General features: G+C 33.4%; 1 protein-coding gene across 3 annotated transcripts; it reads left to right on the top strand.

Annotated features, from left to right (window-relative positions):
* Window positions 1-493: 493 nt before the first annotated feature.
* Window positions 494-11,306, top strand: LOC146167058 (septin-2-like). Of its 3 annotated transcripts, XM_083390168.1 has the most exons (10): window positions 494-1,898; window positions 2,999-3,082; window positions 4,275-4,380; window positions 5,193-5,403; window positions 5,858-5,992; window positions 6,446-6,665; window positions 9,266-9,411; window positions 9,535-9,627; window positions 9,887-9,929; window positions 10,267-11,306. In XM_083390168.1, exons 3-10 carry the CDS (start codon window positions 4,371-4,373, stop codon window positions 10,357-10,359), a joined length of 951 nt encoding a protein of 316 aa, XP_083246294.1. In that variant the 5' UTR covers window positions 494-1,898; window positions 2,999-3,082; window positions 4,275-4,370; the 3' UTR covers window positions 10,360-11,306. The 3 variants fall into 3 exon arrangements, with proteins under 3 accessions (XP_083246294.1, XP_083246301.1, XP_083246309.1); XM_083390175.1 differs by lacking the exon at window positions 2,999-3,082; XM_083390183.1 differs by lacking the exon at window positions 494-1,898 and having other exon boundaries at window positions 3,009-3,082; window positions 4,275-4,376; window positions 5,198-5,403.
* Window positions 11,307-12,328: the final 1,022 nt, after the last annotated feature.

Here is a 12,328-nt window from a genome sequence, read left to right as displayed (position 1 = left end):
GGGCTCCATTCGTGACCTGACTGTGACGATGAAGGCAGGCAAGATAGAGCGGCCAGCAGCGGTTAGAACGCCAGACTAATGACGCCGGCAATTTCCCCAAAGTGTAACATAATAACCGAACCGAATAAAACTACAATAGACAAGGGCGCGGACGTCTGCTTTCGACTTGAGGCGGCAGCAGCAGCACCTGTCACTGCTGTCAGGTTATAAAGTTGGGCCTCAAAACAGCGGAAAGGGAGTCTAGCTGAAGTGCGGTGTATGCAAACATCTACACGATTGTTAAAGTTCGCCGGTGCCGCTTCAACCTACTGCGATAAAACGCGTTTAACTGTTCGTGATGAGATGCGAAGCATTTGGTTATTGTAGCATGTAGCGATACCCTGACATTATTGTTAGTCAGTCAGCTGCGATCCGCAAAAGAAAACGCCAACTAGCATGAATGGTAAAATTAACCAACGCAGCTGAATTGATTCATTTCTTGTCGCTGGAGAGATAGGCTAAAACTGGTGAAGGCGCTAGTTATGTTATTGAACGTTGCGCGGGCGGATGCGAAGACGCTTTTTTTCCATTGAATTTACAGGTACGCGGCAATAGGCGTCTGTAATCTGTTGAGCATTTCCATATCTTATAGCGAAGGAAAGGCTACTCGGATATACAAGGCTCGCGGCAACATTCCGTCGCCCGTGCGTAGCTTTTTTATTTGACTCTGGCGTTTTATTACCACCGGGAATAAGCTATGTCTAAGCAACTTGAAAGGCACCGCTCCATCAGGAAAAATGCGAGGATCATTTCGCAACTTGCGCCAGGTAAGTTAAAAAAGCTCCTGTAGCCTATAAGTGTTTGTACTGAAATAATCTAATGTAGAATTTTCGGCTGAATTGAACTGTTGTTTCTTGAACTTTGACCTAACTAAATATAATTTAATACACTGTGTAAAGTTAAACGTTTGGAATTATTACATAAAAACAAAGCTATTCAAACCGTTCCGTTCTAAACTTTTAAAGGAAATGACACACTCCCCGACTGACTGTGAAAACATCCAACTGAGTCACGCGCCAGTGCGTCTAGCAGAAGGGTGTAGTTCGCGAAAGTATCAACTTACATTAACGACTTGAAGTAAATTTGTAAACACCGTTTTGACACTTAAAATAACTTTTCCAGTCTTGCAAGGATTTGCAGTAAACTTAGGGTTTTTCATTGCTCGGATTAGATTACGTAGCCCAGATTATCCGACGCAAAAACGTCAGCGGTAAACCTTTACGAAGAGAAGAAATGACAGGTGTGTAAGGTTTGCTTTGCATTTCATTTTTTCCAACTCCTGTCTTCTGAAGTGTTGATTGCTATTCCAGTAAATTTATTTTTGACTGTCGTTAACCTTTGCCTGTGAAAAGTTTCATAGTTATTAAAGGTTTTGCCTTTCTGTAACTTTACTTATTTGCCAATTATTGTTTTTAATTCTATACGTTTATTGTTCCTAATTCTATTTCATTAGCCTGCCTTCAACAGAGGTTTTGTTTCTATTTGTGTCAACAACGGTATTAATGTAAAGTTTCCAGATTTCCAGTGTGTCTTTTCTTAAGTTTTGTGTGGGTGACTCGTGGCTGCACTGATTGGGTTGTACTGTTGTTTTCTAAGATGCACTATTTGTAAGTGCAACAACAAGATTTCTCAATTTTTCGTATGCATCCTCTACCAAAATATAATAATGCCTAGCATTTAATAGAAATACAACAATACTTCTTCTTTGAAGAAACACCTCAAGTTGCATAAATTAACTGTTAACGTCTGCTTACAAGGTTTTTAGTTTAAGAATACTCCACGTTGCAGCTTAATGTATATTTTAAAATTAACGCTAACATGTTTTTACTTTTCATGTTTTTGTGCTGACAGACCCAAAGGTGAGTTTGTTTCAATTTATTATTAATACATTCTAATTATGCACTTGGCTGATTGGTTTGCACTTGGTGAAAGGTTTGAGTTTTCTAAAGCGCTCACAGTTCACAATTCACATTTAAATGTTTAGGAATATTTATTTTAAAGTTAATTTTTTACATGAAGCTATTCTGCATGACATGTTTATAATTTTGTGTTGGCTTGTTTGGTCTTAAGAAAACCCTGCATAAGTAGTAATTAGTTTTATTTTTTAGCAAAAAAATCTTGTTTAAACACCACCATTTGCATGTCATACTATTAGTTTTAAATATATAAAGTTAATTAATAAAAAAGCCGTAACCTATAGTTAATAAAACAATGCACTTAAATACAATGATTTCACAAAGCTTAAATAGCTTGTTTTCAGAACATGAAAGTTCAAAAGAAAGCCCAAATAATAAAACATTTTACTTGATTCAAATTGCCTTGTTTGCACCTTGCAGAGGCCAAATAAATATATAAAACTCTAGTATTCAAAATGAATAAACTTAGGGTATCACTATAAACCACAATCTGTTGAAGCCTACTGAGTAAAGTATAGTGAAAACCCTGTTCATATATTTATATATATATATATTGTATTTTTTCTTGCAGCATATTATCAGCTTTATTTCATGTAACAATCTAACATATGGTCATCATATAGAGTTGCTAGAAAATATATTTTATGCAAGAATTAGAATCCTGGAACCTTTCCTTAAAATTGTAGTGATAAAATGTGATTTGTAAAATAATGACTAGGACAGTGTATTATGTAACCTCATTGAAACTCTTTAAATGTGTGTTTTTTTAACCAAAAAAAAAAAAATTAAATTTACAAACATGGAATGCGATTTCTTATTGTTTGGTAACATTTTAGAATATTTTTTATTTAAGAAAAAACAAAATTGTGTGACTGGAAAGGGCTCCTGGACTTAGTTTTGTTTCTCATCGCTTTAAAGCCTTAAATATGCTGAATTTATCATTGTAGCGATATATCCTTTTGTGTGAAATCTTCTTGTTTTGCTTTTTTCTTTCTTTTGTGCCTTTTTTTTCTGCACTGATTTTTTGATTTCTCCTTGACCAGTACAATGCATCTGAAATTCGAAAGAAATATGAGGGTTACTCGAGCCCAATTCCGAAAGATCGTGAAGAGCAAGTAAAATTTAAGGTTGGTCACCTTAACGGCAACAAAAAACAAATACAATAGGGCGCCTCTTTTGTTTTAAACATGGAAAATAATACATATATACAAATATTTCCTGTAGGCTTATAAATAAACATTTGCAACTATTGCCTGGGTGCATGAATTGGTGCTGTATGTCAAACTGTGTTAAAATTCAATAACTGACGAGTTAATGAATTGGTCAAGGATATGGATAAGTCACTTTTTCTGCATAATTTTTTTGCATGGTCAATGTTTTGTTGCCTTTGTATGAACTCAATGCATGAATGCTTTCAGCAGCACTTTCTTTTACCCACTTTTCAATTTCCTGAAAGTTTACTTATTTTATTGGAATCTTTTGTATACTGCAGCTGCTTTCTAAAACCATACTAATGTCATGCCACTGACAAAATAATCCTGTGTTTTATGTGAAGTAAAATCCAATTTTATTTTGTAATTTTTATTTCTTGTTAAATTAAGTGCTGAAATTTACACTTACGTGGTATTTTCTATTGTTGCATACAGGAAATTATGTTTAACCAACAATTAACATAAACATATCACAATACATTCATGTATTTTACAAGTTTAATTATAATATACATGTGTGAATGCAAGAATGCCAATGGATTGTCAGTTGGAATCATTTCATAACATTTAAGGCCAGACAAACTTAAAAAAAATCACTTTTTACAGAGGAGGTTGGAGTATCATGTAAATATATACCAAGAATGCTAATGTTGCTGATTAAATGCTTGGTATTGTCAAAATGCATTACTTTTTCACTGTTTATCACAGCCCTTGCATAAGTACTCCACAGTATCACTCATTCACATTGCTGTGCTGTGGTCTCCCCTGTAGGGAGTCGTTAGATTGTCTAAACTGGTATTTCAGTAGCCATTTTTGGGAATGAATTGCAACCATAGTCTTAAGCAATTTTAAAACAAGGAAATAGGGTATCCTAATTAATTACTAATTTGTGTAGTGTTTTTATAGTTTTGGGATTTTTAAATGCAATTTTGGTAAAGTGAGATGCTGTATTAAACCTCTCAAAGCATACGCTGCCTTTCAATAAAATAACCACAAAACAATCATAAAAAATGTTGTTTGGTACTTGTTAACAAAAACGTTTCAATCAGTCTTCAAGTAGTTAGAAAAGTTTTTTACCAATGCTGAAATGTGCTAACTAATTTTCCAGTTCACAAACCCAGAGACCCCTGGTTATGTGGGGTTTGCGAACCTGCCCAACCAAGTGCACAGAAAATCTGTGAAGAAAGGATTCGAGTTCACCCTCATGGTGGCAGGTGTGTTGATTTAAACTCCTATCTTGTATGTACAATTTCTATAGATCAGTGGTTGGTCAACCGCCGGTTCGCGGACAAACCTTCCGGACAATTTGAATCAAGTTGCATCAAATTTAGAACTTCGCCAGATGCGTAATTTGCAGCATTGTGACGTAACATAAAGTTTTGGCTGGTTTAAGTCAACTTTAGGATCAGTTGTATGTAAAAAAACTTCAATAAAAACACGTATAACACGTATGTTATAAAAAAGACAACAGCAATTGCTCATTAAATAAAATTTTCATTCTTTGCAAAAGGTTCACCGGTCCGCGAATTTTGTTTTTAAATTTTACCGGTCCGTGAGCTAAAAAATTTGAGAACCACTGCCTTAGATGATCACCAGTCACGCAATACATTCATGTGCTGAGTTTATGATAGTAAATAATTTGTAGAATGTAAAAAATCTGAATTTCCTAATTTCTTTTTGTATAGGAACAAAGCAGATTTTTTATTCCTAGCAAATTTGCAATTAAAATGTTTGCCTATAAGCTTAAGCCTGCCTATATATAAAGAAGGATTACATTTAAAGTATAATAATTTAGACCGATGTATTAAAAAAGAGAATATTCTTTCTAAAATTAAGATTCAAAGCCCCTTCCATTTTCGACACCCCTTTTGTTAATATCATTGTTAAGCCAACGTTTGTTTATTCCCACTTTAATATAAAATAATGACATAGCAATGTAACAATAAGTCAGACGGTACAAATCCTAAAAATGAGGGTAAACAGGAAACATGGCCTATTAGGTTATATGTTACCCATTTGTATTAAGGTGAGTCTGGCCTTGGCAAGTCCACCCTAGTAAACAGTCTCTTCTTGACCGACTTGTACCCTGAGCGTGAGGTTCCCACTGCGGCGAACAAAGTAAAGCAGACGGTGAAAATCGATGCCAGCACGGTTGAAATCGAAGAGAGGGGCGTTAAACTTCGACTGACTGTTGTCGACACCCCAGGCTACGGGGATGCCATAAACTGTTCAGACTGGTGAGTAATGGCTGGTGTTTATGGCACCCATAAACTGTGGTTCACCTACTGTATATACTCTTTAAGGTGCAAATTTTAAAGCACTTATAAAAATATGGCTGTTGGCAATGGATGCAAACCAATTAAGCTATTAGTTAAAGTTTTGCCACCAACTTAATTGACGTTAGTTAATTTCTTATTAAGTTGACTAATTGCGTTTGAATATATGTATTAATAAATTTCTTAACAAAAACTTTAAAACTTTGTTCGTCACTGGCTCACAACTAAATTCTTGCTAAATAACGAAAATTAAATCCTGTTGTGTCATTTAGCTTTTTTTAATTTTTTCTCTCTTTTTTGTATCTGATCACAAAATGAGTGTGTTAAAAAAAGCAGAATTTTTAGACCAAAAAAACTTACAATGTGTGAAATCAAATGTAAGTGCTGTACCATACTATTTTGTTTTGCATCACAGTTACAAGCCAATCATCCAGTACATAGACGACCAGTTTGAGCGCTACTTGCATGATGAAAGTGGACTGAACAGACGACACATCATCGACAATCGAGTCCACTGCTGCTTCTACTTTGTGTCGTCAACTGGCCATGGGTAGGTAGTTTGCTCTTCCAATACAAACCTAATAAAATGTTTATTCAAGTGGAATCAACCTTTTCCAAGTATGTCAATGTACTAACAGTTTTCATAAAAAAGTAAACCAAAGTTGTTTAGTGCATTTTAGATAATGTGAGGAGATCGCTTTCTTTTCTTGATCATAAAATTCTCACTGTTTAAGCCAACTGAAATATTTTTATTGTAACTGTTTACAAGCCATGTATGTATTTTGTTTTACTACAAGATTGTGAACTAGACTTAGGTTGCTTCTGAAATAAAAATTCAAACAAAAATTGCAAAAAATCAAATTGTCATCGCACTGTATGAAACACAGATTGTTAACTAATAAAAAGGTCAAAATTGTGTTACATGTACTGTTGTAGTTATGAGAAAACAAATATTTTAATTATGTTTATAGACAAAAATAAACCCCATTTTGTGTCTTTAAAGGTTGCGACCACTCGACATTGAGTTCATGCAGGCCTTGCACAACAAGGTCAACATAGTGCCAGTGATCTCAAAAGCCGACACGCTGACAATTCCCGAGGTGAAGAAGCTGAAGAAACGAATCCTGGAAGAGATCGCCATGAGCGGCATCCAGATCTACCAGCTTCCGGATGCAGATGATGATGAGGATGAGGACTTCAAGGAACAAACGAGATTGCTCCGGGTAAGTTCCTATCTAAACTATAAAAAAAAATTGTTTGCAACAAATTTTGTTTAAAGTTTGTAAATGAGGATTGCTCGTGACATTGTATTTTACCTGTATAGTTTAAAACTAGCAGACTGGGAATTTAAATTGATTGTCAATTGAGCTAGCATATATTTAATAATATGTTGAGTGTTTTTTGTGCTCTACCATCTAGACATGTGCAAAACAAACAACTAGCAGTCTGGGGCAATTTTTTTTAGTATACCTAGTTATTATATACAATGCTTTATTTTGTGTAATAATAACTCAGTTTCATATTTTCAATCCTACTGGCAAAATACCTCTCTTATAATTAGGGCCCGCAAAAGTCAATAAAGTTAAAAATATTTAAGGACCTCGTCTGTCCACGAATCAAAGAATAAAGTTGTTTTCAGCGCCTAGGGGACTGTTTCTAAGAAGTTTATAGGTCAAAATAAAGTTACAATGAAGTTAAAATTTTCTAATAAAGTCAAAATTTGTGAAATTATGCCTTTTGACAAAGTTTTTGTGTTTCTTGAGAGTATTTTTTGTAAAAATCGTTGTGGAAGCATTGCAAATTGTAACCCATAAAAGCAGGCAATATGTCACAATTCCCACATGGATCAGCGGTAAATTTTATCGCAAATTGTCCATTTTTTTATTTATTGTTATGTTACGTATTTAAATACATCTTATAAAACACTTTATCTTCATAAACGTGGTCTTTTCGAAGATCAACAATTTGGATTTTAGAAATAGCCTACTGACATTCTGTAATACAAAAATGCCTAAGCAAGCTAAATCTATCGCCAAAAAACCGATGCACTTTTTATAATCCATAAAACACCTTGACTTTGCGACAAAATATTACGTTTGGGTCTGAAATCGACAGAATATTATGTTTGGGTAACTGGCATCAACTCAAGGAAGAACTGTGGCCTCTACAAACAAGCAATTTCGTTAAAGAAAAAAAATTTTTTTTAGGTTAAAATAAAAATGGCCCTGCTTATAATACATGATAAATCAGCGTTTTTGCCTATATGTAATCTTCTCAGGAATTGTCAATTTGCTTTATTGGCATCGAAAACTTCGAGCTTGCCAAATCTTTTGCAATTGCCTGACTCAAATAATTATTAAAATTTGCAGCTACTATTGTTGAGTTTTATCACTACTGTCAATACCATTGAACTATCTCTTAATTCCTATTATTAATATATATACCCTATACACAGTGTTGTTTTAATAACGATTCTTAAAAAATCACAGTGCAAATTGATATGGCGGGTCGTATACAAATCTGTATTATTCAAGCAGCTACTTATAGATAAAGCATTACTTGGAATGCAAAACATGTCATCTTAATATAAGGGTTACATAGTACTATATAATTAAAATTAACTCTTAATATATTTATTCAATAGTTTAATAGTTTGTTTTTGTAGTCTGACTTATCATAAAGTGTGGTTAAGTTTTAGTTTTTAGAATCGCTTTTGCTATATTCAAATAAATGTGGTTTAAAGTAGATATATGAAAATAAATTGTCGCTGTTTACTTTCTATTTTTATTTAAAATGTGTTATATACTCGAAAATGGAAACTTGGTAAAAGGAAGAGGTAAAGGCTTTGTTTGGTATAAAAAAAACTGTTACAGTTCTTGATTGTTCATGTAACAGAGATAACAAGTGTATATTTGTTGCCGTATACTGGCCAATCGAGATGTGGTACAAAATAACCCAGTTTTGTGTTAAACTTGGTTAAAAAAGGTGTGAAGCATACCTTCTGTAGACATGTGACTGTACAGTTTGTGTTGCTTTTGTAGTTTAATATTTTAATTTAAAGTTAAAGCTATTTTTTTAAGATATATGCATTTATATTCACAGTCCAGCCACTTAGACATCAACACGCCTATTCAAATAAAGCAAATACATTAAATTTATTTGTGGCAATTTGGCATTTATTCCAATAAATAACAATTTTACAAATTAATCACCACAATATTAATCACAGAGATGTTCATGTTATTTTTAATTTTATGGCTATTTTTAGCCATATAGAAATGTTTTGTATTTTGCCTGAACCAATTCTGCATTTTCACAATTGGAGTTTTTACTTGCTTACAGTACTGGAGAAAATGGGCATCGAAAATAGCACCGAAACTTGGAAGCCTTTCAAATGTGATAAATAGAAAGCTAAAATTAACAACCATAATTGAAAATTTATTTTTCATATTGTTTGGTAAATCTGCTTATTTTTTTTCTAACTGCACACTACTGTGATAAACATTTTGTTTATTTAAAACAAATATCTAAATGTTAGCACTTAATTACTACTCACTGTGGCTAAACTTGTTTTTTTTCTGGAATGATGCAACATTGAATGTTTCATTGTTTTTTTAATTTTACCTAGTTTGCAACATGTTACCTTGGAAGTTTTGTGTTTCACTATTTTAAAAGTTAGTTAGTATATATATTTAAACAACAATAAATTAAACACGGCAATGTATGTTTAAATAAAACTCTTGTTACTTCACAAAATTTATCCTATTTATAACCAAACTTTCGCTATATTTCTCATCCTAATATTTTTTTTATCCTTTACCAGGAAAGCATTCCGTTTGCTGTGGTCGGCTCAACACAGATGATTGAGGTCAAAGGTAAAAAGGTTAGAGGTCGCCTTTACCCTTGGGGCGTTGTTGAGGTCGAGAACCCAGAACACTGCGACTTCCTCAAACTTAGAACCATGCTTATGTAAGTTAAAAAAAATTAAAAAAAAATTTTTGACCTAAATAAATATTTTTTTTGTATTGAATATAGTTTGTTTTATTTTTTTTGCTTGGTTTATTTTTTTGTTATTTTTATTTTCTTTTTCAGCACTCACATGCAGGATTTACAAGAAGTAACGCACGATCTGCATTATGAGAACTTCCGCGCAAACAAACTGCAAGGAAAGGAACCGGAGATTCCGTGAGTTTGATTGCCTGATGAAGATACCCTTAACCTCTTTTTTGACCCGTTTATGTCCATCTCAGCACTAATTAGTAACTATTTTTTGAGTCGTAGTGTTCCCAACTGCATAGGCATTTCTTAACGACTACAGTCAAGCTTTTTATTTACTCAGAGAGCAGGATGTTATTATAAAGTATGTCACCAGTCTTCCAAAAAACACTCCTTTTCAGAAAAGCAGCGGCAATTACTTAAAATAACTTTGATCTTTGTATTTCAGGATGGATGCCAGCGACCGAGCTCTACAAGAAAAGGACGCAGAGGCAAGAATATATTTTTTTCATTTTTTTAACGACACTAGTTCCAAAAGACTGTTCTGTTATGTAAAACGATGTTCAAATTGTTTGCGAATGATATTTGTATACCAAGGTTCAAGGCGGCTTATTAAATTTGTTTTTATACAGTAGGCATTTTTTCGCAAAATAGCTACTTTAATAAAAAAAAATTATCATACTCCAAAATAAAAAAATATACTAAGAAGCTTTTTGTTAACAAGGTGGTAAATGTCACAATTAAAGTCGTATAACATAAAGAGTGCTGCTCATTAATAAACATTTACTTAACAAGCTTTAACCAATTATTCGTTTCTCGCATTCACAGCTTCGTCGAATGCAGCAAATGGTTCAGCAAATGCAGGCTCAGATGAAGGCACAGAAGAGTGGGACAACCAAGGTGGTTTCACAGGAACTTTGAGGCTTAAACACCTTTTTGTCTGCTGTAGCAACTCAAAACCCTATCACTCATGCCTTGCAACCCTAACACTGGTCCAACAACTACTTAATCTTTGTTGAAATGTTACTAAAATTAGCAAATCGGCTGCTGTCACTTGTTAAATTCTCTGTTGCAATAAACGTTGCTGAAAGCCCTTGTAAAACAAAATAGCTTTTATGGTGAGGTTCTTAAACTCTGATCCATGGACCACTTAGTTAAAAGATATTCGCAGTTTCGTTTCCGTTTAATCCGAAATAAATTATATTGTCTTGCCACGCGTAACTCTTATTCACATCTTCATTATACCAACAACTTTGTTCTATGTTTTTTTACTCATTTCTGTACATACCTTCTTAAAAGCGCTGCTTACCTACTGTTACTGGCGCCTCTATTATGGTGGAAAATAAACAGATTGAATGTGGCAGTAACACTAACAAAATATTTTTTAATTCAACCAAAACTAACAGAGACTGGCTACCAATCACTGCCCGCCTTTAATTGTAAATTTAGAAAAACACATCCTGTTTTTTTAAAGAAGTTCTAGGTGATCCTCGTTATGTCATATTGCTTTGTTTCATTTTCAGAAGAATAACACAACTATCAGGATTGAATAAAATACTGAAGTCGAACATTTTGATGCGTTGTTAAACCTATTTTTTGAAGGTATTATTGTTGGATTCCTTTGTGCACTAATGAAGACTTGTTATGATTATAGGCAAGTTATGTCCAGCGTTGACGTAAGAGTAACTAAAGTCCAGCTTTTTCGGCTGTCGAAGAAAGTATTTTAAACTTAAAAAATGTGCAGCTATGTTTTTTTTGTCATCTGCGTTTCACATTTTGTTCTTGTTTCATCCTTCTATTCCAGTGAAATGTCTTCTCACACTTTGTACTCTCATTGCCTTACTACTGCTGTAAATAAACTACAGAAGTAAAACGAAGCTTTGTTTTTTTAACAAATGCTGTAAAACAACTTTTATTCAAAAACAATACTAAAAGCCAGGCTCCTGAAACTAAAGTCAAGACAATAACGGAAGAAAACCTTAATTTCAAGGAAGGAATGCTCACGGATTCGTCAGAATACACTTTTTAACTTTTTAAAAACTTATTTTCAGCTGAAATCATGTGTCGTGTTGTTATCTTGGAGAGCCCTTGTTTTGAAAAATAAAGTATAATGAATAGTTTTTATCCCTGACTAACAGTCGTTGCGGTTGGTATATTAAGATGCGTAAAGTCTACAATTCTACAGCAAAATGCATCATCCGTTCCGCTTGAAAACTACAAACAACAAAAAAACAATTTTTTTAAGTGGAACTGATGATGAAATTTGCATAACTATAGTATTCTGCTCTTTTTGAATAAAGTTGTCTTAGATTATTTTTTATACCCTTTGTGGTTCTGTTAAAAGGTCCAGTACTATTTTTTTATTACTGTTCTGGGTCGACCAACTTGTCCTACTTCTCATGAAATGTTAATATTTAAACCAAGTCCGAAAATAACCGAGTGTTTAGTTTCTTTTATTGGCACCATAAAAAGGTCATGTTTGGCGTTGTTAGGGTTGCCACAAAATGTCTTTGAATTGTTTTACGTTCTGAGCAGTGTTTAAACAGCCCTGTTTTTTCGAAAATCTTTTTCATTTATTTTGTGTGTAGCTTAAGTCATGTGTTAACAAAATGCCAGTAAGGAAAAATTAAAATCTATTTTTATTGTGTTGAGCATTTGTACTGTTATTTTTTTTTATTAGATTCAAATAATATATCTGTACCATCTTACAGATGTACGTAGTATAGATGTATTTTACTAAACACCAAATCCCCCACCCCGTATATTTTCAGTGCCACACATAAAAACTCACTATTTGAATAAAAATGAACCAGTTCAAAAACTTAATATTTTCATTTCTACTGAAACTTGAAAAAAGCATATTTTTGCAGACTGTGGATGGCTGTCATCT

This window comes from Ascidiella aspersa, chromosome 1, assembly GCF_963924565.1.
Source record: "Ascidiella aspersa chromosome 1, kaAscAspe10.2, whole genome shotgun sequence".
Classification (NCBI taxonomy): Eukaryota; Metazoa; Chordata; class Ascidiacea; order Phlebobranchia; family Ascidiidae; genus Ascidiella; species Ascidiella aspersa.
The sequence above is the reverse complement of the archived record's forward strand: the minus strand, read 5'-3'. Positions and strand labels throughout refer to the sequence as shown.

What these genes read in the sequence shown, in the direction of transcription:
- LOC146167058 (XM_083390175.1), top strand. An exon ending in GCCATAAACTGTTCAGACTG is followed by an intron (nt 5,404 to 5,857) that starts GTGAGTAATGGC and finishes TTTGCATCACAG; the next exon opens with TTACAAGCCAATCATCCAGT. An exon ending in AACAAACGAGATTGCTCCGG is followed by an intron (nt 6,666 to 9,265) that starts GTAAGTTCCTAT and finishes ATCCTTTACCAG; the next exon opens with GAAAGCATTCCGTTTGCTGT.